We start from the raw sequence: 25,858 nt of genomic DNA, 5'->3' as shown, positions 1-25,858 counted from the left end.
TACCGAGAAAGCCTTAGGAATGTAATGTAATCGGTGTGGAATTGCAAAGTCATTAAAGTAATGTAATCTTGTAGAACTTAATCTTGTTCATCCTGCAAAGAGAATCAAGTTACCGTCAAAGAAGGATTGTTGAGTTTTACTTTGATCAGTCCCAATAATGGGGCCAGCCAGAGAGGTGCGCAAACTAAATAAATGGTTAATTCTGACTAAAGTTTCCTTCCTTTTACTGGAAACTGTGTAATGCCACCCAAGAAAACCGACCGACCGACCGACCAACCAACCTTAATCAGTATGCTTCTTGTGGACCAGTCTTCCGGTTTCTTCTCGGAAGAAAAGGCACTCATCACTTAAGCCAACTTGAGCCAGCTAGCTGGACTTGTCTTAAAATTATAGAACTCGAACTGAAACCCACCCACTTTGGTCGTCTTATTCTTTCTCCTTATCTAGAATAATTTCTTGGGGTAGTGCATTTGACTAGAATTGATTACCAGCCGATAAATGAACGCTTATTCTTCTTCCGATTTTTGGTTTTGGTCCAAAAAGTCTACGGTTTCATCATGTATGTAAGACCTGTGCTTTAAGAAGGAGCGTTTTTCCTCCATAGAAAACCCGTATACTACTAAAGAAGTCTTTCAGTCCTGGAAGTCTGACTTGTACAGACGGACAGGAAATACAGCAGTATTTCTTCGGAGGGTTTGGGCATTGTTGTCGACCAAAAGAAGTGAATGGGAGAGAGAAATTAGGAGGAGAGGACATTTATCTTCCTTTTTGTTCTCGTCTCCGTATCTTCAACCCGTGCTCCATTGCAATCTCTCGAAAATCGTAATCCGCAATACACATATTCCACATAGTTGCACTTGCCTATTTGCTGGAAGAATCGCATTTCTGATTATTCATGCATCTTGTGAAACGGTTTACGTGTCTGCGAGAAAACAGGATTCACTTACATATGCACCCTCTACACTCGTGCTGGTTGAGTAGATCAACCTCTCGTGTGGATGATGATGATATTGAGTTTTTGTGCTTATCCACTTTCGAAAGACTTTTACCACATCCAGAACCCGATCTTATCCATTAAGAAGTCATTTGACTACCCTCTGAGTAGCAAGTACAATCATTCCTTCTTGTTTATTTGACTCGACTTCCATCTCCAAGTGAAAGCTTTTAACCAATCCAACTGCAGCTAAACTAATGCGCCCCTTTCAATCATTTTAACTTTCCAAGTGACAGACTCGAGTATTGGAAAGAGTTTTCAAATTTATTCTTAAAAAAAGAGTTCGCAAGATCTTTTCTCTCATTGAACACTTTTTCCAGGAAATCATTTACATATGTTTTTCCGTAGCTTTTGCATACCTACTTCAGAGGCGGATTCCTTTTAAAAAAATGCGGATTTACATACTTATGTACCACTTTGGATGCTGCATGAATAACTGTGGAATGTTGGCAGGCTTATTGTTACCAAAACTTGAAGCAGCGTAAAGCAATATGTGCGACGGTATAATTTTAGCATCAGGGGGAGAAAGGCAAGTATTTTATATGGCGGCATATCGGGAGAGCCAGACTGATAAACGTTATGGCGAAACTTTCTACGTCTAAACGAATTACACTGCTTTTGCTCTTTCATTTCTGCGTATAATGGCAAAATGGGTACTTTGGTACACGTTTCTTAAAATGAAGTTATGAATTTTGTAATAAGTTGAATAACACAAATTATGTAATCTAAACAACGATAAGTTCAGATTGCATGCATAGATTTTTCTTTATAACTTTCACTTGAAAGTAGTCAACCGATGCAATAAGGACACGACTTTTGCATCTTATTTGTCGTGTATGTATTTGTCCCTGGTAAATAACGGTAGTAATAATATGCCTGTAAACTTTTCAAGGGGAAGGTCGACGATTTGTTATCGAGTGAAAGTATGAACAACAACAAGCAAGACATGGAAAAGTCGTTGCATGTCAAGGAATTCACCGCTGACAAGAAGTATTTATACACAGATGCATCGTACAGGTCGTCTTCACCCCTCGAGGCAAATTTAATTTCGTTTCAATATCCATCCAGCAGTTGTGACCTTTCTCAACTCGGCTACTCCATCGTGTGACACGATTCGTGTCAAGTATTTTGCTCACTTCAATATGTTAGCCTTCTTACATTGGCTCCACTCCATTGTGACAGAGCAGCAGTCTCCAGAAATTCCAAGGGGACGAAACAAGACAGCCTCTTAGTATCAGTTGTATGTAGTTTCGAAATTTTTCCTCGCCATTGTCATGCTTTCGTCGAGAATAGCACATCGCTTGCTATACACATCCTGTTTTTCTTATATATGCACGGAAACTTTGAAAAAGAACTACGTATGTACGTACGTTTACATGCATGTGTACGGTGATGGTGGCGGTGGTGATGATGTTGATAACAATCAGGGAGAAAGTTTCATGAATCCCAAAGGCACTATTTTCTCAATATCTCTTCCAATGCTGACAGTTTTATCGACTTTACTTTCTCCACCGCATTACACATCAGAATAGATAACATGTTATTGTTAGTCAAAATGGTTTGTGAATTAATAAAATTTATACCCAGAATTTCTTAAAAGTTCATGGATTAATTCTTAATAAGGGATCAATTTTTGCGAGCAAGTTCAAGGGAAGTAATTCTTTGAGTGTTTCCATCTTTGGTGATAGTAAAGGAGACTTTATTTCTTGTTTGGAAAATAAGGTTACAAATAAGTACTTGTAAACTAATAAAGACATTATTGTGACCATGAAACTTGTCCAGTTTGATTAATTGAACTCAAGTTTCTTCTTACAGTAGTTAAAGTGAAACACTCTTGTTTCACATGCTCTTTTACTTACAACTTTTTTTTTACAAAGTTGGAGGAAATTAGTTCCTTCAGAAGAAATGCATAGTTGAATAAGTTAACGTGAACTAAAAATGTGGAGAAAGTCACAGTCCCCTCGTATTTAAGTACTTATACATATGTGCTATAGATATAGAAACGTATGAAACCCACTTCTTCATCAAATCTCTCTCACAGTTTTATTCGAGGGACAATCTAGCCAGGCTTCTGCGGTAATAAGCTTCGGAACCACTTGCGTCATGATTTATTACATTTTCTTTCGTAGCGTCTTCAACCAAGTGCTTTTTGACAGTAATGTCTCGTGCATCTTCTTGAAATGCCATTGTTGTGAAGGCCAAATTGTTGCCAGTTTCCGCATTTGGTTTCTCAGGAAGAAGAGGAGTCGCTTTCCACAAACAGGCGCTGCCACGGGTATATCTTCTCGGTTATTATTATGATTATTAGGCAATTCCCTCAAGTACCACGTCGCTATCAGGACGGAGACAGAGGCAGTGAAACGACCCGGCCGCAGAAGATATAGGCCATCGATGCACCTCATTATCCGTAATGATCCCTCTTTGTCATTCTGCTTACTCAATCAGATTTATCTGCAGGTATCTCAATAAATCTCAACAACCGAACTGTCGCGTGTTTACAAAATTTATTAACACGTCGCAAGTACTAACTTGTAATAAATAGATGTTGCAAATCCTCTTTCGCAATCAACGTCTAATTAATTAGTTGGGATTTGAATATGCTTCTATTACGTAGATAAGTATGTCGCCCACATGAACGTAGTCATCGAAGTAACGATAATTACACTATAGATTTTCCATTATGCATTGTCAATATTGTGAAATCGGAAGTTGATCAAAGATTGAAAATTCCTAAATTGCTTAATATATGGCTGCAGCCATAATACATATTTGTCATTGTGAAAGAATTTTTTTGTGATACAAGTTCATAATCTCGAAAGCTCTGAAATACTGCCAACACTACGACGATAAAAAGAAGTAATATAATTGGAATGTCGATTAATAATAATGTCTCACCTGTCGCGAAACACTTTTCATTATGTTTTGGAAAGAAATAAAGCATTTCTTCTACTCTTCGCGTAAAAATTTCACTTATCAAATTCCAACTTTGACAATGGGATGCTCAGAAAATAAAAGTACAAGCCAATTCATGGAAGTTGTTACCTTTGGTTGGATTTGCAAATATAATCAAAAAAGATCTGAGACTACACAAAATTCTTAAGAATTTCAATAATTTATTTAATACATATTTAGTCAGTGCTGTACATATAAATGAGTTAATAATTCTAATTATCATTGGCGAACTGAACTGTCCTTAATTAACTTGATCATACTAACGACTTCCCACGCCTCGAATGGACACGATTTATAGATTTTGCCACATTCTTGAGGACTTTTGAGTTTGTTCCAGTGTTTCATGGCACTGGTAATGAGGTCCTGCGTCATTTGTTTAGTTATGAAAAAACAACAAGACTATAAATATCTACATTCGGCCATATTCTTTAAATTTGTATTCCTCTCGCTCACCTGATTCTTGTCAAGTTTGATTGCTTTCCCATCTCTGCCATCATTATTTTTTATATTAAAATATTCTTCCAAATCTCGTCCGCGTCTGCTAGTGTCACCAACAAATAAAGGTGCCACAACTTCTCGAAGGAGAGAAGTTCCTAATTTGAAAGGGAGAGACATTGCCGTATTTGTCCAACTTGTTGGCTTTCTCATTGCTTCCGCCCTATCCTCCGCCATCAGCTCGTCCATCAATTTCTTCATTTCCAATTTTTCTTTGTGATGTAGAAGAGGATCACTGAGGAGTAGTTCCTCACTTTCATTTTCATCATCTCGGGTCTTTTGTGTCTCTGCGTTCTCATCATCGTCATCTGGCGATGAGGATTTCAAGGCTCCAAAGTCATTCTTGAAATTAGAAGCAGCATTCCCCATCACCAAATCTCTTTAGCCAACACGAAAAGGAAATTAAAGCAAACAGCTTTGTCAAACAGAGTAATAATTATCCGTCAACTCACGACGATGACGACGCTGGCCCACCAGGGAAGACAGACAGAAGACGAATATACCCATCTGCCAAATCATTCAAGCTCACGATTCCCAGAGCAGCGAAAGCTCCCGTTTTCGTCAATGTGCACAGAATTAGGGGAAAACACTTCATCTTTGAGTCATAAACTCGGATTTGATATAGGCGATCTTTTGTGAGAACGGGACGAAATGCCGCAACATCCGTCACATTTTGGTTATTGTCGGATCTAGCAATTTCTCTCCCGTGTCCGTCTATTTAAAAGGTGGTCACAAAAAGATTCGATTTGAGTAAACAAAAAAAACACATAACTGCTTTTACCTTTGACAAGAAAGAAAACCACGGGCAGAATGAAAGTCAAAGTTCGGAGGAGAGTTTTTCCCATGATTACACCGAGTTGGACTTTCCCGAACAAGGGCTAATTTGACACTTTGTTTGCTCTTTCAGCAGTTTCACCCGTTCTATGCACTTGATTCAGCTCGATGTTATCAGGTTCGCCTACCAGCGTAACCACTAAAGCGTCGTTAATGTAACGTGGACTGACTGACACCTCATGCGAACATTAATAGACTAACTGCAAAAGCATTAATGAAAAGTTTGCCAACTGTACACAAGTGAGAACCAGCATATTCTAGTAAATAAGTAAAACTTTCCCTTTCCAAACTTGATCCTTGAGAGAGCTTAAGTCAAATATGGACACACACACATGCATATTACAGTATGAATTTGTGCAGAGGAGAGAGAAATCCAGATTTTTTGTGAGCATTATATTTGTAGAAATGAGACACGTTTCTCAATAGAAAAGTTGACAGTTATAAAAATTTGTAACATGATTGAAAACATAATGTCAAACAATAAAGTAAGAAGACGTCAAGAAAATGAAGGTAACGCCAATGTGAAACCGGTTTCATAATTGTTCACTGATGCATAATGATCGTCTTGTATGGCACTTGACATAGTCACAGTTGATTGATAATCAATATCAACGGGTCAGCAACTTTAATCAAGTTTAAGTAATTAGAAATAGGTTGCATGCTATTAATACACATTTTCGCTTGAAATTAAAGACCGAAATAAAAATATATTTTTGGGATCCATAAGCAGCTCACCAATTTGCATTTGCACTATGTACATATTAATTCATTGCACATTAGTCTATACACATATATGTACATACTCCAACCGCAAGTTATACGACTATGTTCATATCTCGATAACTGCTGAAGAAAAAAATTAAGTTGGATTTAAATTAGAAATGTAATTTAATCAGTATTTACATACTAGAAGCAATATGGGAAAGGTGAAGTTTTTGTAATATCAGAAATAATAACCAGACGTGGCGTAAAAAAATTGATCCCGTCAAAATCTTCGCTGCAAGTGCCTAGTTTAACATATTTTGTAGAACAGATGAATTAAACGATCAACGGTGTACGGTATCATTAAATGTTAGCCTAAGGTCGTCCGTCCTCTCCCTTGATGACAAAAATATTCAGTCAGCTTCGTGGTGAAAATCGTGGTGAAAGCACAAAAAATAAGAATTTATAAATTTTGTATAAATTTATGCATGAGAAATTTCAACAAACGTCAGTCCCATAACTTATGGTGGGACTATGTATGCATATGTATACATACGTTACCCTGGATGGTTGGGGGTTTGGTCATATTTGGAATTAGTCAATCCAAGTCTTGGAAAGGTGACCACAAGTGGTTAGTTAGGAGTATGTACAAATCTATGTACACTACACCGCAAAGCCAATACACTGTCCCTCTCAAACACGGAAATGTTTTATACGCCAAGAATTGAAAAGGAAAACGCATTTTTTATTTCACAAAAAATGAGGCTATCCAATATTTTCCAGAGTCTTCTTCGTTTACTTATTTGTGTGAATCATATATTCATTTAGCACATTGCAAAATATCTGCAATATTATGGTAATATTTGAATCATGGCAGCCCAGGCAGAAAATGGTAGCATTTTTATTGAACTCGTGGATAACGAGGACAACTTTGAATTAGAAACTCAAGTTTCAAACTCGACGAACAATTTTACTGGAATCCAAGACGCAGATCCAACTTCCAGTAACAGTGAAGCAGACCATGACCAGGTTTACGCTATAAGCAACGCCGTCTCAATCGTGTTTATTATAATCGTGGTACTGGTAATATTCTTTTGGAGGAGATACCAGAGAAATAAGGTATACACACGTGGTTATATCATATACACTTGCTGGTATATATATTATATGTATGCATGCATCAAAGCGTGTACATATGCATCCAGAGACCAATTTGTACTAATTCATCAAAAAATTTGCACAGAAAAAGTTAAAAAAGTTGACAAAGGAGGAAGTTTCCAAGTTTCTAGAAGGTGATAATGTTGATCCGTCCATCGATCCGGAATCCAATCATCCATTTTCGATCCCTTACGACCGAAACTTTGAAATTGACCTGAATAGCGTGGAAATAGGTGAATGTCAATTTAATTTGCAGGAGTTCAAAAGTTGTGCGAATTTTTGATATGGCTGAATGATTTACATATGTACATATTACCATTATTAGATCGAAACGTACTTCTTGGATCTGGTGCTTACGGATTAGTATACAAGGGAAAAATGTTGGAAACTAATATGCCAATTGCCATTAAAACCCTTAAACCGAATGCCGATATTCTCTACTTTCGTTCACTCCTTTCCGAGCTCAAGGTCATGACATATATTGGGCATGAAAACGAAAATATTGTGAAATGTATTGGGGCATCAACGGCGGAGTTAACATCCAGTAACAAAAACGCTTATTCACAAGGATAAAGTACTTATGAATGCATTAATCTTGGTTAAAAATGTAGGAAAATTGTACATCATGGTCGAGTTTTGTGCACTTGGAAGTATGGAAGCATATCTCAGGCAAGTCTATCAGTTTAGCGTTGGACAATTTTGAACTGAAAATTATAATTATTAAATACTAATCACAGAGATCACAGAAACGATTTCAAACATTTGACTGGAAGACCAACTTCGATGTGTTCCGACTATCAGAACTTTCAGCAAATGCCTGATCCTTCCACTAATGTGTCAATTCAATTAGAAGACAAGAAGACAACTTATACGAAATATGTCAACTTTTCAAGGAACGGAGTGCCATCTGATAAATTGACAGTCATGGACTTGAATAGATTTGGTTTTGAAATTTGCAATGCAATGGAATACTTGTGGACAAAAAAGGTAATGAATAAAATGAGCATGATCCATCGTCCTCATATAATTATTCAACATACACATGTACATATTTCTCGGAATTACTACAGATTGTGCACGGTGATTTAGCCGCTCGCAACGTGTTGCTATCCGAATACCGACAAGTCAAGTTAACTGATTTCGGCCTGTCCAGACAAATGCTTAACTACAGCACTTACGTCAAGACAGCGACAAAACAGGTAGAAAAATGTCATTTTCATTGCATCGATCAGTAGCTTTCACCAACAGATTTTTCAAGATTCTTTCGATTTCGTGCCCCTCGTTATAAAAAGTTTTACTTGTAATCAGTTGTCCTATTTTTCCTCTGGTGTCATGCACTTGTTTTTTATCATGCTTTTACTTCTGTAGTTCTAGAGCCCATTTGTGTTGTGACTAATGTTTTTAATATGAAAAAGCTTGCCCTCCCCTGGAGGTGGCTCGCGATAGAAACGATGCAAAAGAGTATTTTCTCTACAAAATCTGATTGTTGGGCCTTTGGTGTCACGCTATGGTATGTAAATATTCATGCAAATCAAAATTCAAATAAAATGATGAGAATAAATTTAATAATTACTTGTTCTTGATGTAGGGAAATTTTCTCTCTTGCTCAAGGTTTTACATTAATTGGAAATAACAATATCTATGCATTCTAAAGTTAATCTATATTCCAGTGCCCTATCCCGGTCTTGCGTATTCACAAGATTTTATCAAAATGTTGGAGAAGGGACTAAGAATGAACTCTCCGAGTGATTTTACACCTCCAGAAATGTGTGTACAATGTTTTTTTAAACACTATATTTTAACATAAATATCGCTATTAAATTATGGATTTGAAAATGAGTTTTTCAATTACAGATATAAAATCATGATTGACACATGGCATGAAAATCCAGACGAACGGCCAACATTCACAGAATTGAAAGATACATTGCTGGAATTGTGTCTTACGTAAAGTTAGATCTGCATAAAATGTTGTTATCGTATGTATAACTAGTAAATACAAATAAAAATCATGAAGGTTGATATCATGAAGTGACACAAATGAAATGGACACAAATAAATAGCCCCAAAACTGCAAGGTCAAAGACACACAAATCAGAAGGTATATGGACGTCAAAGTTTAGTCTACAAAATTTGCATAAACACTTTTCGCATCAGCAAAGAAAATGCGATTCCATCCTTCTTTGTTTTGCTGATGTCTAACTTTGATTGAAGTCTTTTTTTGGTTTGTCAGCAAAAACAGAACCGGTCTTGAAAGATTGCATTTTTGGGCTGGAAAATATTTCGTCATAAAATCTTTATTTCAAGCAATAAAATAGTACGGGCAACTAGATGACATTTTTTATTTATTTTCATTGTCTGCAACTCGTCAAACATGTGAGATGAGAAGGTATTGTACCTTGTCCATCTATGCTACAATGATGGGAGACATTTTTGAAGATGGGTGGCGACCCCAAGGGTTGGGATATGTGAGATAATGAACGTAAAATTTTATAGTTCCCTATATATAGTAGTCATTATAGCACTGTCTCACATTCCTCTAAAACCTTAAATGTGGCTGGAAACGGGCTCGTCATTCAGGCACACCCACCGGGTTAGCGTAGTAGAACGCCCCCATGAACGACATACCCAAAAATAAAAATAAATAATTTTCATATTTCGACTACCACACCCCAGCACAGGGGGTGTGCCTCACGACCACCATGTTCGAAATGGCAACGTCCGGGCGAATTAGGAACACATTGATGAAAACGGCATCTGAAAAGTCGAATCCGTTCTCAACTAATCGTGTACACAGATAGGCAAGGTACTTCCATGATGGGTTTCACCCGTTAATAACAGGTCACAGAGGTCAGATATCGAAAAATTATAAAAAATAAAATTCTATTTCACCTACTAACGTGTTTAAATTATGATTAGGTTAATTATGATTATGATTAAGTTTCAAATTTTTAACGTGGTAACCCACAAAAAACCATTTTTTGCTTTGACCCCTCTCTGTTTCTTCCGGGCACAAAGTTGCTCAGGCAAAGTACTCATTTCGGGCATAATGTAAGCAGAAGGTAGGTTTATGATCCAGATGGAATTAAATCAAGCAGTAGCAAAAATTATGATGACATTTTTACGCTCTGGGGAAAAGCCCCTTTTATAAAATCCCGAATGATTGAACCATTCGTGACTTCATAAAATAAGTACTTCAAAAACTGACAACAAAAATGCAAGAGATACGACTTGTAACATTTATGTCCACCGAACTAGTGTGTTTAAAGCTGTAGGTCAAATTAATTTAGTCGAATTAATTTGGTGGAATTAGTTTAGTTTTCAACCAATTTCAAGCATAATAAGCACAATTCAATACTCATCCAGTAGTGTGGCCATGATCAAGTCGTCATCATTAGATACTAAGGTTAGAGTAGGATATGAATAAAAAGCTGCCAATTACAACCAATCCAGTAACATAATTAAATGTCGTCTCTGCGCGTATGTAGTATGTCTTGCTAAGAGTAGGGGATTGAACGCTGCTGTCATTGTAATCTAACTCTCTTTAACAAGGCTAAAAATAACCAGGATTTGTTAAACCAATCACCCTTCGTCCATATACACAGAACTTTCATGACTTGTTAAGTGAGTATTATCCCCATGAGCTGCATGGGTAAGTAAAAATGAAACCATCTGCAGCTTATTTCTTGTTCTTGCTTCATTGGATTAAGACAAGATCTTACAGATCATCATCAGTCCGTTTAAATTAATTAAACAAGTTCCACCGTGTTACGTGGAGAAAGTCAGTGTGAAAAGTGAAAATGGGAGCAGGTGGAGCAAGTGACAACCCTGTCATGTCCATAGTTTGGCTTCTGATTTTGATTTTCATCGCATTTTGGATCGCTGGATTCTGCGCTGCCCTTTATATCTTGTCTTATTGTCTCGAGGCGTGCGTCCCTCAATTGAAGGTCTGCTTACAATTTTTCCGTGTGGGAAATTCAATGCTAAAATATGTAATGATTTTACAGGACATTTCAGAGATTCTCCTGAAGGGAGTCCAGTTTCCTAATCTGTGTGCAAGGAACATGATGACGGGCGCTCCATTTGCGTTTACAACTGGATAAAAGTCAATTATGTTTAGGAATAAGACCGTGTGAGAGTGAGGATGAATATTACAAAACGCCAGCCATGTGTGTTCTCTGTCATAGTTTAATATTTGTTGTATCAATAAAAATATGTGGTACATTTTACTTTTAGTTTTCTACACACAAATCTAGTAAAAAATGTGTAACTGATACATAAATATTGTTATATAAACATATATTTCCTACTTACAAGCACATGGTGAAAGCACGATAACGGTAAAAGGAACAATTTCATATTAAAATGATTAGTATTCTGGTGTCCAATGGGAATAATCAGAAGAACCAGGTTCAATAACCAAAGGAAGTGCTTCACTTATGTCCGAGTTTGGATTATTATCCTGTTCTGGAGTGGATGTTGGAGTTGGACGTTTTTTCTTTGGGTCATCTCCAGGCTTCATGAGAATCAAATACGGTCTTTTGGGGTTTTTGTAAACGATACGTTTTTTCGGTGGTTCAATTTCAACGTCGTCCGTATTTGGCTGCTGATCTTGTTTAGTTGCAGGGTCGTCTAGATCTGGTTGAGCTTTTTCTTTTTCTTGTTCATAGGGCGTCCATTGGCTTCCTCCTTCTCCCAGTTGTGGCATGCCAAATACATGTGCTTCTCCAGACCCAGATTCCACGCTTGATACGTAATACGAGTTTTCTGGGGTGGACGGGTTATTTTTCGGTGGCGACAAAAAGTGACCATTCGAATTGTGTTGATGATTGTGAGAGTTGTAAATGATGGGTTTGCGACGTCTTTTAGGTGGTAGTGTTGGAGTTGTGGTGGTTTTTTTGATTTTTGGTCGCACCGTTTTACTCATTTCTGCAATTACATCATCCATGTACGAATTTGTGAACATTGCCAGAGGAGGGGGTGTGGATGTCGTGGTTGTGGTGAGTTTGGGCCTTTTGGTCGTTGTAGAAAGCCCATTAATAACTGCTTCTTTCGGTTCACTTTCACTGTCAACTTCCTCCTGAGTGGAAGACTTGTCAATTTCAATCGTGATTTTTCCCGACTGAGGACTACTCGGAAAATCTATGTCGTCATCATCATAATTAAGGACGGGACGTTGGGTAGTTGTAGTAGTGTTTCTCCTGTGGCTTTTTTTATTCTTATTAAAACCTTCGCCCGCAGATCCTTTCACGAATGTAATTTTCGAATATGTTTTAGTAATCATTGCAGGTTTAGTGTCTTCGGTATCATCATCCACATTACTTTGTGTCTTCCTTGTAGGCTTCGAAGGTTTGGGTTTCATTGTCGTGGTGGGAAAAGATGAGGATTTCTTTAATGTCTGTTGTCCTGATGGACGACGACTCGCTGCTTTCGAGGGTCGCTTTGTAGGTCGTTTAGTGTTAACGGCGGAGGGTTTCTTTGACGTGGGCCATGTTGGAGGACTTCTAATTGGTAACTTGGTGGTGGTTGGTCTCGGTCTTTTCGTGCTGACTGCATCTGTTGTCGCAGTTGGTCTTCTTTTTTTGGCCGACACGGCATACTTGGGAGTGGAAGTTATTTTTGTGGGTCTTACTGTGGTAGATTTTTTACGCAGGCTAAGTTTATTGAAAATGTGGAGTGGGGTTGGTTTTCGGTGATCGGGACGATCCCCTTGTAACTTTTCTGCAGCTAGCTCATAGGATGCGGAAATGGCCGGGTCATTCTCGTCAAATTCTTCTTCAGGAATTGTAGGCTTTTGCTGAGAGATGTCAACGGATATGTTTTCTGACTCCTCATCAGAAACAAACGAGTCTCCATGAGGGGATTCGATCTCGATTCCATCTTCCTAAAATAAAATACTTTCACAATTAAAAACATATAAAATCTCATCATCCCCAGTAATATATAGAAAATTATATGGACTCGCATTTTTGGACGAAAGTTGGACGTTGATTTCCACCTTTTCTCCATTGGGAAGTGTATGGCTTATTTGCGTCATGGGCTTTTGCATCTGTTTTTGGTTCTGAACTTGTGTAGGTCGCTTAGGTCGACTTGTTGGTTGATGTTTTGTGACTTTCTTACGCTTAGAATATTCTAAAATTTCTTTGGACAAGGACTCTACCGTTTCATCGCTTTGTTTTAAGTCTTTTCTGATTGTGGAAATTATTTGAATTATGTCAGCATATTTGACCCCACAACCATTATATAAGTAGTCACACTGTTTGGTACTCTTTAACTTCTTTCCGATATCCACAGCAGTTGAGTACACTTTAATTTCATCATCCTACAAATGGTTCGTATATATTTAAATTATAATAAAGTTGGGAGCATGATGAAGAAAGTTTGATATTTACGTAATAAATAAAAATTCGCTTACCATATCTGGTATGCCTACAAAATTTCTGCCCTGTTCTTGCCTTTGACGCTGCCTTTTCGATTTTGACTTGTTTTTATTTCTTGTCTTCCTTGTCTCAGCTCTCATGAGCATGGCCAACTTATCCAAATCTTTCTGCCATCGTTCTTCATTTTTCTTGGTCAGCTTTGATGCATTTCCTTTAAAAAATGGATCGCTTTCAAAGGAGGAGTCTCTCCCGAACGATAAACTGACCCAAGGGACCCAAGCGGACACTAGTGAACCAATTTTAGACGTCACGGACGACGGACGATTATCATTATTTTCCACAGAGTCCCTCAAATCAGCCCCATCTCCAGCTAAATGAAGCACTGGGAGCAACCGGAAGGGATTTTTCTCATCCTTATCCGTCAAGTCATCATCATCATTTCTACTGGTGGACAGCCTTCTCTTGGTCAAAAGACTTTTTAGAGATTCATTTTTCTTTGGAGTTTTCAAGGGCTCGTTGGAAGACCCTTCTTCTTCGGAAGATGAGGCAGAATGAGACTGCCGTTTTTTGGGTTTCACGAGAAGCCCGGATCTCATGAGAAACTCGGAAATAGCATCATTATGATTCGAATTGGAAAGTGAGGTTCGAGTTTCTTCACTGCTGTCATCATTCCTGAAAACAATTTCCACATTTATTCTCCCTAGGCTTCATATTTCGATGCACAATTCTGATATGCATGAATAATTACTGACCGAGCCTATGTATGTGTGTATTTATATGCTGCAAAATAAGAATGGGGGATCTCGCAAAAAGTGAAATTCACTTACGGATTTGCTGATCGCATGAGTTCAATATAGCTTCGGACAAAGTGGGAATCAATGTCTTTCGAATTTTGCGATGAGTCCACCGATAAACCGCAAAGTATTTTACTGAAACAATTATGTTGGTCTGAGAGCTGAATTTTTTTCAGCAAGGCCAATCTCTCCTTTTCTTTGTCAGATCTCATTCCGCGATTTCCTGTTCTGTCAGACTCTTTCTCAATATTGTAGTAATTACTGGAAGACTTATTTCCCAACAAGACTACTCCACCAGCAGCAGCTATATTACTTGACAAATTCGATTGCAAAAGTCCGCCTGATGCCTCCAGCGCGTCATGTCCTGGATTGGAGATGTTAGAATTGGGTGAGATTTCCAGAGCTGTAAATTGAATTTGTGGATGAACGAACCAAGGAATTCTTAGAAGCGAATTTATTATATATTAAATATATCCCAAATAAATTCCAATTCCAGCGAATAAATGAGAAATTATTTCGTTTCCTATGCTCATACACAGAAATCCGGTCATATCTGGTCCTAGCGCGTGTTACTTTTTATTCGATTGGATTTTTTTCGAGATTGGCTCAAAATATGTCAAAAGCACATACTTACCTGACGCTAATGTCGACACTAGGAGATTCAATAGGAATAATCCCAGCAAGGAAAAGTGAGATGGGTGTGTGGGAAGGCCTTTTCTTGCCTTTATTAACACTGGACATATTGAAGTTATGAAACCCCAGCGACCTTGACGATACGATTTATTGACGGTGACACGTAACTTCATTTCCAAATGCCAATCTCAGGTCAAGGTTGCTTTTAATGATTAATTTTATTGGGAATTTTGCTCAAAATAAGTCTTGGAAATTTGCTATTTTGCCCTCTTTGTATGAAACTATGCAGCACGTAATGCTTTAAGAATGAGTTAATCCGCTTGGTATGGTGTGCCGTAATTAATTGAGGACTTTAAGAAGACGGCTCAACCAACAGAATGATTCATACAGACGGCAAAACTAATGATAATCAACTATCTTTTGATAGTCCTCATAGTTAAGTCTCCCTCAACTGTGTTGCCATAAAACCTACATTCACGAAATTACTTATAAATGAATAGTGTACACAATTTCAGACAAAGTTCCTACGTGAAGGTCGACCTCATTCCCGTGGGCACCGGAAACCAAGCACCGGTACCATGTAAAAAGTCGAACTATTAAACATTAACAATGCGCAACCGAGAAAAACTTATGGTCTAGAAAATGTCACTTGAATGAAGCTGCATACGTGTATGATGACCCAATAAACAGAAAGCCCAGAAGACATTTACGTGTGCATGTAGAAATCTTTGTATTACAGAAGAACTGCACTGGTAATGGAAATAGTGTTGTTTTTATTATTACTGATAACTTAATTTATTCTGATTTTTTTACAAAATGGAATAGGAAACAGTTTCAAACTGAATCTCCACTTTTAAATGAATAATTTATTTGTTACATAAATATTTTCAAACCACTTATAATCAAATCAGACTACAGGAAAGCAACATGACATCGCTCTGTTGCCAGGAATTCATCCATTATTCTCTGCACCTTTTTGCATTTTCTTAATAACTGCGAGATTTCTAATCATCACCACAATAATACAAATACTCATCCTTGACCAATAAATTGTCAATATTACGATTGAACAATGTTAAAATAAATATCACACCCACAAGAAATGAGGCTACATATATATCATATTATCTTTCCAGAAGTATACAAAGTTGGTAGTGGTGCATGCATTCATACACTGAAATGTGTGCAATGAAGAAAAACTCATTAAATTGGTATTAATTAGTATTATGCATGGGATTTGAACTGAATAATTATGGCCATAGAATACATGCATAGAATTGTCATCATGCATTCAAATCGGAACGCTTCATACCATGATTTTACAAATAATAGATTGCACTCGTAATAATTTAGTGGTCAATAAGGCCATGTAGAATACAAAATTTTCGTACTTTTCACATGAAAAATACATGTAACAATGTATCCAATTTCGGTAAAAAAAACAACAACTGAAAACGATATTTTTGATTAGAACATGATAAAACATCACCAACAAGCGCCCAAAATCTTACCTGAAAACAAGCACACATGCACCTTTAACGAAACCATGACCAATAACTATCTACCTACATATACCGGTCAATAACGTAATACCATAATATTATATAGGTATGCTATTTGCATTTTATATAGGTTTACTTTCAAGTTGTATGTTTTTATATATGTATATGATCAATCAAAATGGTAGAGAACTTTTTAAAAATAATTTTCATCGTGAAGTATGTAGCAGTAAATGTATAACAATAAGTTTTTACCAATGTGTTATTGAGACAAGATACTTCGAAAGTTTATGTTATATGTTACCGTAGTTTAGAAAACTTTAAGAGGCATAATTACGTATAATTTAAATAACCCTTTCACTTATTTTTTAAAAACTAGGTCAAACGAGATATCGAGCATTGCATAATTCCAATGCGTTTTCATGTGATGTCGGGCGGGCACTATGTAACTGTTCTATTAATTAAATGAATAACAAAATTGATTACTTAATTGAAGGTCGTAAAGTAAGTTAGAAAACAATTTCACGTCCAGGTCTCTACTTGTACGATTGAATATCCGAACGAAAGTCTATTATATTAACAAGAGCACGATGACGGGTTTCTACCCTCAGCATTTTCGCTGCTTAATGTTCGGGCTCCGTTCGCCGTGGGCTTTTTCTGTACACCAGACTCAGCAGCGTTCAAATCCAAACTGAAAATAGTAACGAAAATGTACAATTTTATTGAATACATTGCATAAATATTATATTATTCAAGAGATGAGCCACAAACCTGCCATCTTGGATACTTTCATAAATTTTCTTTGCCGTTTCTAAGAATGCCTCCTCGACGTTCTCGCCACTGCAAAACGAACATTATATATTTTGCTGAGGGCGATATAACACTTATAAGCATAACAGGAGGGAAGAAAGGTCATACATATACAAATTTAATATAAAATTATAATTAATTATCAAGTAATGTGAGGACTATACGTTTTAGCAGAGGCTTCAACAAATTTTAATCCATTTTCATCAGCAAATTTCTTGGCTTCATCGTATGTTACATCTCGCTGCATGGAAAAGGATAATAACTGTAATAACTGCTATTTATTCTCATTCACTAATATTTTCACACACCTGAGCGTCTAAGTCGGATTTGTTTCCGATGAGGAAGATCACAGTATTGGGATTAGTGAGGTTTCTTGCGTCTGTCAACCATGACGAAAGGTGATTGTATGTGCTTCGTCGGGTGATATCGTAAATGATCAAGGCTCCAGCCGCCCCACGATAGTACGACCTCGTCACTGCACGAAAACGCTCCTGTCCCGCTGTGTCCCAAATCTAGTCAATCACAAAAAAATTATGCTATACGTTATCGTAGTTTAAAAAATTTGAAGAGGATACCTGTAGCTTAATCTTTTGTCCCGATACTTCAATGATGCGTGTTCCGAACTCGACGCCAATTGTATGCGGGCAATCTGCCATGACTAAAGATCATTCAAAATTTTAAAATTTCATGTAATACAGTGTAGTTTATAAATAGTTAAAATTTACATTTTTTCTCAGTAAACTGATGTAAAAGGCAACTTTTGCCGACACCCATATCACCGATTATAATATACTTAAAAATATACGAGTAGTTGTATGGTCCGCTCGACATCTTGCACTGAGTTCTTGATTGTATATTTGAATAAATAAAATGTAAAATTTAGTGTCCCAGACACACGAGTAAGAATTGTAGTTTTGTAAATTATTTCGCAGGTTAAAACACTTTCAGGCACAATATAATTTTCTTAATTGCTGCACCCACTTTAAGATAACTTGAAAAGCATTGCTAAATTGTCACTTTTGCAATGTGTGTGAGTCATTAAAAGAAACACTTGGATTATTACAGCATGTGTGTGTAGAAATCAGACTTTGATGTGAGGACGATGGAAAGGGGAGTCTCCCGTAAGCACAATTTATTCTTCTGCCTTTAATGTAGCGTGTGGAACTTTTATGCAGTCCGTAATGGTAGTTAGTTGGTGAAATAAAGCTGAGTAAGTGTTGTAAATATGTGGAGCAGAGATAATGGCAAGTAGAATTAATACAGTTCCAGGAGTAGCTTGCAGTGATGATGATGATGATGGACTTGAATACGGCACACAAACTTGATCTTGGACAATTTTACTGGATAATACACACGATGCTACATCCGTCCGTACAAATTATGTTGCTGTTGGTACTGCAAAAGATAGAAGACCACGCACAGCTCAATGACACCACCACTATTGAGTAGTACAGAAGTGTATGCAAATCTTCTCAAACTCTACATGTTAAAAAATATGTATTATAATTAACAACTTAAACAATTACAATTCCATTATGCATTGCAAAACACATTAGTAGGTAGCTTATAGCTAGGCTTACCTTGCTTATTTATGGTCTCCAAAGTCTATCTATCTGAAATTATCAAAACGGCCATCAAAATTATTGCTTTAAATAATTATTTAAGTTGGTACTATAACTAGTACACCATCAAACATAAGTGAATTGCGCATCACAACAGTAGAGTCGTAGTCGTTTTAATCGATGTATTTGGTGTTAATGACCAAATACATATGATGTGGTAAGTAACAATTATAAATAATTGGTGAAAAATTGGCTACAATTCCTTTACTCTCAAAACGTTATTTACACTTGTTCCTGTGAAAATGCAACCCTCCCGAGATAAAACAACTGGGTTAATACGCTAAACATGTATGTTGACAATAACGGTAGCTGCAAAATAAATCGATATTAATTGTCATTTATTTATGTATGCTGACTCAGTTCATGTGCCTGTGTCTCAGGGACTGTTATAAAAACGAGTGACGTATTTAATAATTTTTATATAGTTTAATGAGCAGTTAAAATCACTACCTGTATAGCATAATCTCAATCAGTTAATTTTGCTTTACTCTACAATTTATGAATTGACAATCTAAGCATTCTTATCTGAGTTGAGTCATCCATCCCGTAAACCCAAAAATCAAACATTGATGACTTAAAAAATGCAAAATTCAGAGTGGTCGCAAAATTGCATCGCCCGTTGTTCTCGGTTGATGTAATTAAGGTTAAATAAGGCTGCACCGTGGGTTATTTGATAATAAAATACGAAATGATAACGCAAATCTAGAGGACTTGTGTGTTATGTATATACGCTGATAATGTACCAAGTTAATACTAGAGTTGCTTACCATGTGTTCGTGAAGACGCCCCAACTTACTAAATGACCACTCCCTCACGAAAAAATGACCAGTATGACAATTATAAGACGATTTATGTTTGTAAACTGAATAGTTATGCTGTGTTGTGTGCTGCTGTTTTGATGGAAAGTAGAATTGCGATCATATGTGTGTCAACAATAGTTCGACTACGCAAAACCAAATCACACTCTTTCTGCCATCTCTGATTCCTTACTCACCCACACGTATTCTTTATGAATGACGCTTTCACACTGCGTTCAGGATCAATTCCTCCAATTGTACTATAAATTAAATGAGATATTAGGAATTAAGTAGCACTAAGCCCTTAAGAAATGTAAGATGGCGACTAATAAAATGTGTACTCAAAGATACTGCTATGGGTTCTCAATGCATAAGCGTTAAAAAATTTACGAATCATGTTTTCATACAACAGTATTACCAATTATTATGATTTATTTGATCAATATCATTCTTATTGTCTATAATGGAATGAAACATCAATTAGGAATATAGAAAAAAGTCATTACAACAACATTTTGTTGAGTTGGATAATTCAATTATTGTTTAAAGTGACGTGGCGAACGTAATTTTTTCCTGATGGCATTGGTACAACGGTAATTTCCTCCGTAAAGTTGGCTTTAACTTCCTCTGGGGTTAAGGTTGGCAGAACCATACAATGATTTCCAGGCTGCATAAAATGAAAATCAGATTTTTTTTAGATCCCAGGTCATATAAGTATGTATACGAATACATGAAAAATTATATAGGTACACACTTTCCAATCCGCTGGAGTTGCAACTTTGCGTTTTTGAGTAAGTTGAAGCGAGTCAACAACACGAATAACTTCATCGAAACTCCTTCCGGTCGAAGCAGGATACAGGATAGAGAGCTTCAATTTCTTATCCGGTCCAATTACAAACAGAGAACGACAAGTTAGAGGCATGCCCTTTGAGTCCTTCTCATCAGGGTCCAACATGCCAAACTTAATTGCCAATTCTCTCTTCTCATCAGCAATCAAAGGGAATGGAAAGTCCTTGTTTCGGAGTTCGGGACAATACGACTTGATGTCCTAGTAAAATTTAGTGTATTGTTAACCATCAACACACAGGTCGCTTTTGCATACAAGCTTCATTTCCGGGTCGTTCATAAAAGTTAATAAAAAAGAACAGGGGGGGGACTTACTTCGACCCATCCCTTGTGCGACTCCAAACTATCAACCGAAAGTGCGATTAATTTCACTCCACGCTCAACAAACTTGGGAAAGTAGTTGGCCGCACGACCTGAAGAAAACCAGCCCAAGAAAATCAAATAAATATTTCCTTCAATAAATATACATATACACATATAATGCATACCCAATTCAGTAGTGCAGACCGGCGTGTAATCGGCTGGATGCGAAAACAAAATTCCCCACCTGCAAATAATCAGTGGAATATATAATTAAATGAATGATGATACCTCTCGCATTATTCAACGCTAGGAAAAAAGTGAAATAAAGGAAAAACTGATCTTACGAGTCACCGAGCCATTCATAAAAGTCGATATCTGCAATTTAAAATTTGCTTGATTAGAAAAAACGGAACACAGGAAATTATCGCCCATTAATACGCCTTAGGAAAAATGACTTGCCTCCGATGGTTGTAGGTGCCTGGAAGTTTGGAAACGTATCGCCGAGCCTCATAATTATTCCGGTCTCTTAAAAACAGACGAGAACAAAAATTAGTAGGGCGTTTGTGAGCACTACTAGGCGTTCAATCCCCAATCGTAGAATGAGGAGGACGCTAAATTGTACAGCAACTCTGGTGCCTTGTCCGCCTGACGAGCTCAATTATTTAATTAAATAGTGTCAATTGCTTCGTATGCAAATGAGGACACCGAGTAGGCGTCACATACCAATACAGTTTTAAATAGTAATATTGACTGGGTTGTATGTAGTAATTTGCATGAGAATTAACAAATCTATAAAAATTCGGACAGTGTACAAGAGTATCGTTAATTAAATAACAACGTTGTACATTATTTCATTACACAATGGTGTACCTGACCCGGCTGCCGGTAGAAAAGTAGGTGTAGTTTATTTACAGAATATAACAATTAAGAATGTGAAAATGCGACAACATGCAAATGGCTCCCACCTCAAATACTCATCAAGAATATAGTCAATACTTACTTACAAAATTACAGACAGGTGGGTGTCGAAAATTAGGAAATGATGATTCGACCGAGCGAAGCAGAAGGAAATAGATGAATGTGGAATGATATGAAACTTGGGAAGAAGACCTTTTACCTTTATTGAGAAGCAACTTCACTTATTTTCCGACCAGTGTTATTATATTTCATCAACTTAAACGACCAGCTGCATGGGCTTGTCGGAGTGGGATTAGTGATGCTTATGATTAGGCCGAGTCTGTAAAGTTAAAAAAAATTGCCGACCTCCGTCAAGGACATTTCACTCGATTTGCCGGCGCGGAATTCACACCAGCACCGACAACTTTTGTCTGATCATTTGCTTTCAATCTTCTCTTGTCAACACCGTGTGTTTTTGCTAATTTTCGTCCAGATTTTAATACATTTCTGACCACATATTTTGTGATTTTGTACGATGAGTGCTGTTGGTAAGTCGAGCCTAAAGAATGGGTAACGTATAATTTAATTAGTATATAATTTGAAACAACTATATCATTGGTTTTCTGAAATTCTTAGGAGAAAATCATGTCTTTGTCGTCCCAAAAAAAGAGATTTACTCTGTGGAGGACATGAATAAATGGATAAATTCCGATGGATATCAGGTACTGCATTTCATATTTAAAACTATATTTATTTAATTATTTATTACAATGAAACACCCCAGATAACTGGGTCATTATGTTTCAAGTACTACGCTATAGGTTGTATTACATTCATCATCACTGTTGCACAATTAAGGTTTTGGTTTCTTTTCACTTTTATGTAGGAGTACATGGGGTTTATAGAATCTCTTAATGATGCTGTGAAGGGAAAGTCTCTTAATCATCCAGTGGATAAATGTTCCCCAGTGGTTGAAAAAATTGTCATACTGCTGGACAAGGTGGATGCAATCATTGATGAGACACCCCTCATTGACCAACCTCAGCGATTCGGAAACAAAGCTTTTGCCACATTTTATCACCGCTTGTGTCAAGAGATTGAAGAATTGTTGAAGGAATCACTCCCAGAAAAGTTTCATAAATCAATTCCAGAAATATCAATTTATGTAACAGAGTCGGTTGGCAATTCTACGAGGATTGACTATGGATCTGGACATGAAATGTCTTTTATCATGTTCATGTACTGCTTGTTTCGCGTTGGTGCATTGGACTGTAATTTATCTGATGACAGGTTCGTTGTTTGATGTGACATTGTCAAGTTTTTATGGTTTAATTATGTAATATATTTTTCATTTTTTGATAGAATTGCAGTAGTTACGAAAATATTCAAGAGATACTTGGATATTGTGCGAAAATTGCAAACTTTTTATAATATGGAGCCTGCAGGAAGTCATGGGGTTTGGAGTTTAGATGATTTTCAATTCATCCCATTCTTGTGGGGCAGTAGTCAGTTTGTTGGTAACTAATTCTGGACAATGCAATGTATTAAGCTGGGGTTGACATTTAGGCTGTATTTGTTTTTGTTTTACGCAGGCAATCCCAGAATTGAACCTAGTCAGTTTTCCGATGAAACAGTTGTAGAACGGCTCTCATCAGAATTTATGTTTCTTGGATGCATTCAATATATTTTAAAAGTTAAATCTGGACCATTTCATGAACACTCGAATCAACTTTACAATATTTCAGGAACAGCAACCTGGTCTAAAATTAATCAAGGGCTGATCAAAATGTACAAAGGAGAGGTTTTATCTAAATTTCCAGTTGTTCAGCACATGTTGTTTGGATCTCTAATGTCAATTGCTGCGTTTGATAGCAGCAAAAATCCGACAAAGATGAAACCGGACCCTCCAACAATGGGGCGTCCATTGCCAAGTTTAGGTCGGGCATTAGCAAATAGAAATATGCCACCACCCGCATTTTCTGCAAATTCTAAGCCTACAGAGAATCGTTCTAATTAGTTCTACAAATCGTAATTTGTAATATCCTTATTTTGATTGTAGTTTTTTTATAAATCGTATAAAATCTGTAATTTCCGTTCGGTTTTTGTCAAGTCATCAGTATCTATTGTGCTTACACAAACACGTTGTTCATGTTTTCTCAAATTTGCTTTAATAAAAAAATGTGATTTGTTCAATATTGTTCGTATGTTGGGACAAGCAAACATCGTAAAGTCATTAGCGTATTTGCTTTCATATAAATACACTGCATACTCATTCTATGCAAATCATAAAATGCATTTGTAGTATGGATTATTTTATAGTGAATCAGTTATCATGGCAGGTCAGGATATAATGTCATTACAGACAGTTTACATATTCATATGTATTTTATGCTTGTAACTTTCAGATACATGATTCTGAGCAGATGCGAGTCTGCCTTGATCTTGACATTTTGGTATATTTTTAGCGTGTGTCTCAACCACAACTTCATGAGGCCGTCGCCGAGATATTAATGCAAGTTTGAGGCGAAAATGGAAAAGTAAAATTCAGTAAAGTAAATGTCAAAGTAAAAAATAGTATTTGGCTGTTAAAATAGAGGAGTTTCCGACGGATAATATGACTAAAATCTGGATAATTCTACTAGAAATGACGATTTATAAATGAAAGCTGCTATACATATGTACATGCACATGACCTCTTAAATCTAATATCCCTTATTTGTAGAAAGCTTGGTGAAGTAAAAAATAAAACTGTAAAGTTTAATAAATAAGCAGTCCTAAACCGTATCACAACATTTTTATTATTTATTCTGTCGTTGTGTGGAACAACGTTTTGGAATTTTACTATATACATATCTACATGATGTTATATTATGCGGTTGATGAAACATGATACCTTTGTTTATATTTGCTCGAGTTAGTCATTTCTGTTTGGTCGATAATTCGTAAATATGCTCTTTTTTATTGTAGCATCACAATGATCAGAAATTTTCATACAAGGCAAAGGCAAATATAATATAACCTAACGCTAAGGAATCTATAAAGGCATCGATCCATAGATATTTAGTTCACACTGTCAACTGTTCAAATCGTACATGGATCTATGGTTCATGGTTCCAATGCAAAATGTAAACTATAATAATTTGAATGATTGGTTTCGCAGCCATTTTCACTCACATTGCTAAAGATCCTGGATACAATATTATAACATGCAACATGGAGAAAGGATATGGTAAGAAAAAATATTTATAACTTCTTAATTAGAAGTTGTTGTTGTCGAACTCGCGTTTCATTCTATAACTTTTTATCAAATCGGGTTTTTTGGATTTTCTCGGACTCCTTACAAGTGAAAGTTAACTTGTTTCCTTCACTGATGATATGTACATGCATACAACGTATGCACCTTGCTTTTTGGTTGAATGTACTATGTACTACTGTAACAAGTTATTTTTAAGTCGGACGTGGATGACGCAAGTTGTTGAGGCTGATTTGAAATTCTAACCAGAAATAGCTAGTACATACATGGCTTCAGTTTACTTGCTTGGTTCGAAGAGGTTCGTGTTTTTTTCTTGGATTTATTTAATGTTGCCTTCTCTATATTCCAATCACTCCGCTGCAATGTAACATAATGATGATCAACTATGGGTTTATGATATGTTAATTACTGTCATGCAGTCGACTTATAAACATTAGTAAAAAAAAACAATTTATTTGCGTTACAAATACAAATACCAAATGAAAGTGATTCTCCTCTGAACTTGACCGATCCGAATGTCAAGGAAAGCTTCTCTCTGCGAAATGTCACTGCATCGCGTATTGTGCTATTGTCAGGCATATGGTTGGAATGAGATGAGCTGGTTTGTCTTGTGAATGTCATCATCACACCAAAAAGAATTATCCTGAGAGGATATTGTGGGATGACGTCCGTTTGTTCATAACTGTCGTCTGTGCGTAGGAAAATGAAACCCATTTTCCCCAAAAGATCTATTATGATCATTCCATTTATTTAGTGTAACATGAGCTAAATAAGATTTTGTTCCGGAATTGATCTTTTTATTCACTGATTTTAATATTTAAAAGCCATAATTTAAATCATATTTATTTGGACTGCCTATTAATACCATATCTTGATTTGTATGCACTTT

General features: G+C 36.6%; 6 protein-coding genes and 1 long non-coding RNA gene across 9 annotated transcripts; 2 read left to right on the top strand and 5 right to left on the bottom strand.

The window, feature by feature from the left end:
- Positions 1–4,087: 4,087 nt before the first annotated feature.
- LOC110847543 lies at positions 4,088–5,665 on the bottom strand. The gene is made up of 4 exons (XM_022094498.2): positions 5,223–5,665; positions 4,894–5,155; positions 4,400–4,820; positions 4,088–4,309 (listed from the first exon to the last, which is right to left on the bottom strand). Exons 1-4 carry the CDS (start codon positions 5,284–5,286, stop codon positions 4,166–4,168), a joined length of 891 nt encoding a protein of 296 aa, XP_021950190.1. The 5' UTR covers positions 5,287–5,665; the 3' UTR covers positions 4,088–4,165.
- Positions 5,666–6,739: 1,074 nt separating this feature from the next.
- Positions 6,740–9,181, top strand: LOC110847806 (vascular endothelial growth factor receptor 1). The gene is made up of 10 exons (XM_022094811.2): positions 6,740–7,096; positions 7,221–7,368; positions 7,461–7,679; positions 7,747–7,804; positions 7,873–8,122; positions 8,206–8,334; positions 8,551–8,645; positions 8,724–8,746; positions 8,806–8,902; positions 8,990–9,181. Exons 1-10 carry the CDS (start codon positions 6,848–6,850, stop codon positions 9,084–9,086), a joined length of 1,365 nt encoding a protein of 454 aa, XP_021950503.2. The 5' UTR covers positions 6,740–6,847; the 3' UTR covers positions 9,087–9,181.
- Positions 9,182–11,305: 2,124 nt separating this feature from the next.
- On the bottom strand, positions 11,306–15,322 carry LOC118435039 (serine/arginine repetitive matrix protein 1-like). Its single transcript, XM_035850084.1, has 5 exons — positions 14,944–15,322; positions 14,343–14,712; positions 13,551–14,187; positions 13,101–13,457; positions 11,306–13,019 (listed from the first exon to the last, which is right to left on the bottom strand). The coding sequence occupies exons 1-5, from the start codon at positions 15,113–15,115 to the stop codon at positions 11,505–11,507; spliced, it is 3,051 nt and encodes a 1,016-aa protein (XP_035705977.1). The 5' UTR covers positions 15,116–15,322; the 3' UTR covers positions 11,306–11,504.
- Positions 15,323–15,695: 373 nt separating this feature from the next.
- Positions 15,696–19,795, bottom strand: LOC110846061 (ras-related protein Rab-14). Its single transcript, XM_022092678.2, has 8 exons — positions 19,641–19,795; positions 18,832–18,864; positions 17,977–18,730; positions 17,827–17,909; positions 17,560–17,763; positions 17,416–17,492; positions 17,213–17,281; positions 15,696–17,132 (listed from the first exon to the last, which is right to left on the bottom strand). Exons 3-8 carry the CDS (start codon positions 18,080–18,082, stop codon positions 17,018–17,020), a joined length of 654 nt encoding a protein of 217 aa, XP_021948370.1. The 5' UTR covers positions 18,083–18,730; positions 18,832–18,864; positions 19,641–19,795; the 3' UTR covers positions 15,696–17,017.
- Positions 19,796–20,084: 289 nt separating this feature from the next.
- LOC110845679 (peroxiredoxin-6) lies at positions 20,085–22,075 on the bottom strand. Of its 3 annotated transcripts, none has more exons than XM_022092139.2 (7): positions 21,937–22,075; positions 21,279–21,344; positions 21,164–21,194; positions 21,005–21,063; positions 20,832–20,929; positions 20,425–20,718; positions 20,085–20,337 (listed from the first exon to the last, which is right to left on the bottom strand). In XM_022092139.2, the coding sequence occupies exons 2-7, from the start codon at positions 21,328–21,330 to the stop codon at positions 20,203–20,205; spliced, it is 669 nt and encodes a 222-aa protein (XP_021947831.1). In that variant the 5' UTR covers positions 21,331–21,344; positions 21,937–22,075; the 3' UTR covers positions 20,085–20,202. The 3 variants fall into 3 exon arrangements, with proteins under 3 accessions (XP_021947831.1, XP_021947832.1, XP_021947833.1); XM_022092140.2 differs by having other exon boundaries at positions 21,820–21,954; XM_022092141.2 differs by having other exon boundaries at positions 21,824–21,954.
- Positions 22,076–22,122: 47 nt separating this feature from the next.
- On the top strand, positions 22,123–23,909 carry LOC110845678 (serine/threonine-protein phosphatase 2A activator). Its single transcript, XM_022092138.2, has 5 exons — positions 22,123–22,264; positions 22,353–22,438; positions 22,603–23,006; positions 23,079–23,233; positions 23,309–23,909. Exons 1-5 carry the CDS (start codon positions 22,252–22,254, stop codon positions 23,731–23,733), a joined length of 1,083 nt encoding a protein of 360 aa, XP_021947830.1. The 5' UTR covers positions 22,123–22,251; the 3' UTR covers positions 23,734–23,909.
- A 737-nt stretch (positions 23,910–24,646) lies between these two features.
- Positions 24,647–25,637, bottom strand: LOC110847775. Its single transcript, XR_002547689.2, has 2 exons — positions 25,446–25,637; positions 24,647–25,326 (listed from the first exon to the last, which is right to left on the bottom strand). It is a non-coding gene; the product is annotated as an uncharacterized LOC110847775 (long non-coding RNA).
- Positions 25,638–25,858: the final 221 nt, after the last annotated feature.

Source organism: Folsomia candida, unplaced genomic scaffold, assembly GCF_002217175.1.
Source record: "Folsomia candida strain VU population unplaced genomic scaffold, ASM221717v1 Fcan01_Sc003, whole genome shotgun sequence".
NCBI classification, from domain to species: domain Eukaryota; kingdom Metazoa; phylum Arthropoda; class Collembola; order Entomobryomorpha; family Isotomidae; genus Folsomia; species Folsomia candida.
This window is presented reverse-complemented; position numbering and strand designations above follow the sequence as displayed.